General features: G+C 32.5%; 1 protein-coding gene across 1 annotated transcript; it reads left to right on the plus strand.

Moving 5' to 3' along the window:
* The first annotated feature begins 1667 nt into the window (after positions 1-1667).
* On the plus strand, positions 1668-2111 carry LOC139426565 (uncharacterized). The gene has a single exon (XM_071185853.1). The coding sequence runs from the start codon at positions 1668-1670 to the stop codon at positions 2109-2111; it is 444 nt and encodes a 147-aa protein (XP_071041954.1).
* Positions 2112-2470: the final 359 nt, after the last annotated feature.

Below are 2470 nucleotides of genomic sequence, written 5' to 3' on the forward strand. Positions count from 1 at the left end.
TGAATTTTCACGCTTTAAAATGCAGAATATTAGTGAAGCAATATTTGATAATTTATTTTGCTAATATGTTTCTTATTTAGCTAATGTTTTGATTAGAAGCGTTCGTACAATCTAAATAGCTAATATACTTTTTTAAAAGCCAATAAGAACATTGGTAGAATTCTTCTACATAAGTACAATACTATGTCTTTGATGATAAAATACTATGTCTTTGATGATAATATAGTATGTCTTTGTGCTAGAACATTGTGTTAATTGGCGAGCGAGCACAGCGAGCCATGGTTCACGGCGTGAACCACATAGGATTGCGTAGCAATTCTCGGGGTTGGAGAGCGTTAGCGAGCTGGGGGCGGAGCCTCCTAGTAGTTTTTAATGAGCTTGAGATTTATGCATTTCATAATTGGCTAAATGATATAATTTTTACATTTTATGTTCAAAATAATGCTACTGTGTTGAAACACGGTTTCAGAACAAAATGTTAAGATAAAGAGTAAATCTAATAAGAATGAAACTAACCATAGTTTCTATCTCATTGTAGTAATAGCAATCTACTTGTAGTTTATTTTTAATTCTTCAAGAAATCAATTAATATCCATAGGAAATAAAATATGACTAAAGCACAAACATTTTCAATGAAGCATTTAAAAGCCATTGTCGCATAATAATCCAAACCAGTACACTAATTTTCATTTTAAAAAAAGAAACATAATCTTTTTGAAATCATTTTACATAAGTATCAATCCAATCTTTTTTATATCCATAAGCATTTTAACAATTACATGAACCGCTGTAATTTAATCCAGCTAAGGTAATATTTGTTGATTTTGGAAAAGAAGAGAATTGATTCCTGGAATTTAGAATATTTCAATTTTAATATTTCATTTAGAGTATTTCAAAAATGGGTGGGCAATGCAGATCTACCTCCTCGTGGTGCACCTTGGGCAACACTCAACTGTGTTCTACAATCACTTTTATTGCTAAAAAACTTGCGATTTTACTGTAGAATGCTGGTGGATTATCCCAGCAAGAATCTCAAGACCCAACAATCACTCTTAAAATATAATTGAAGCAATATAGTTTCTTATAGCTGTATTGAAGCAATATAGTTTATTTCAAAGGAAGTTCTGTTATTATAGATTTAAATATTTTGTATTCCTTTTCTTCTTAAAATATAATATCTATCTTTTTTGTAATTATGGAGGCTAATTTAACTGAAGAGTCTAAAAAACTTCATTCTTTCCTATAGTACTCATTGTATTTGCTTCTAAAGTACAGAGAAGTTTCTAGCGGCATATTAACTGGAGTGAAAAATAAACTTACAGCTGACTTTAAAATTATTAAATGTATGAGGGTAAGCTGTGATAAAAGTGAAATTGTTGAGATCAAACTATGGAAAAATGAAACTCTCTTTAAGATCTTCGCTCTATAAGTATATATTTCCTAATAGTAAACCAGCTTTATCGAGGTTTATGGTGTAAATCATAATCTCAGGGTATGGACCACATAAATGCACAATTTTTCAGACATTTGAACATGGAGGCAAAGAAAACAATGTTGAGCATACTTAGCAATATTTGGGAATCGGGCTCGATCCCGGCACATTGGAGAAGAGCTATTATAGTCCCCGTTTTAAAGAAAAATAAGGATCCTGGGTAGTTGATCTCCCGATGTCAAAAACTCTTGAGGGCTTTGAATTTGAAGATAAAACGAATCGTTTCTGCTGGATACCTGTCCATTGTGGTGTTTGGGGTAATGAGCAGGCAGATTTACTCGCAAAAAATTTTGCAAATTTATTACAACATACAAATTCAGAGACTTCGGTTTGGAAAATAAAACAGTTTCTGAAAAATCTATGTAAAACTAATTCTTTGCAGGATGTTCGGACTCGCTCAGCCCTAAAATGCTGGAAGAGGGTAAGCCCTTCTTCAATACCTGACAAATCTAGGCGTGCTTTAGTTGCGGCCTTCCGTTTATCTACTGGTCATCACCGTCTCTCTGCTCATCTACATCTACAGGGTCATTCCGCCACCCTTTTTTGTCCACTTTGTAAAACTGGAACAAAATGGGCAAGGACAATTAACTCCGATGTGGGCCCTCAGTGGACACACTGAATTCCGCAGGTATAGGGAAACAAGAGAACTTTCAAGGCAATGACTTCGGTCTTGTTTTGTCATATCATGCATATTTATACTTTTGTATCTTTATCTTTTATACTAGTTTGTACTTTTTGCCTTACCATTTGAAATAGAAAAAAGAATATTTCAAAACAAAATTACTCAAATCTGTCATCGATGTTTGATTACGGCTAGAAAGTTCTAGATAGAACCAATAATGATTTCGGAATATTACCAAAACGTGAAAATCAGTTTAAAGTTATATTAAGAAAAATAGTAAGAACTAAGCATAAATTAAAATCAAAAGCAAAGAAAAGTCAAAAATGTAAGTAAATAAATTACTATAAATAAAAGCT

Source organism: Parasteatoda tepidariorum, chromosome 1 (assembly GCF_043381705.1).
Source record: "Parasteatoda tepidariorum isolate YZ-2023 chromosome 1, CAS_Ptep_4.0, whole genome shotgun sequence".
Classification (NCBI taxonomy): domain Eukaryota; kingdom Metazoa; phylum Arthropoda; class Arachnida; order Araneae; family Theridiidae; genus Parasteatoda; species Parasteatoda tepidariorum.

Excerpts from the sequence above, each read along its gene's own strand:
- LOC139426565 (XM_071185853.1), top strand. The coding sequence starts at position 1,668 with ATGTCAAAAACTCTTGAGGGCTTTGAATTTGAAGATAAAACGAATCGT.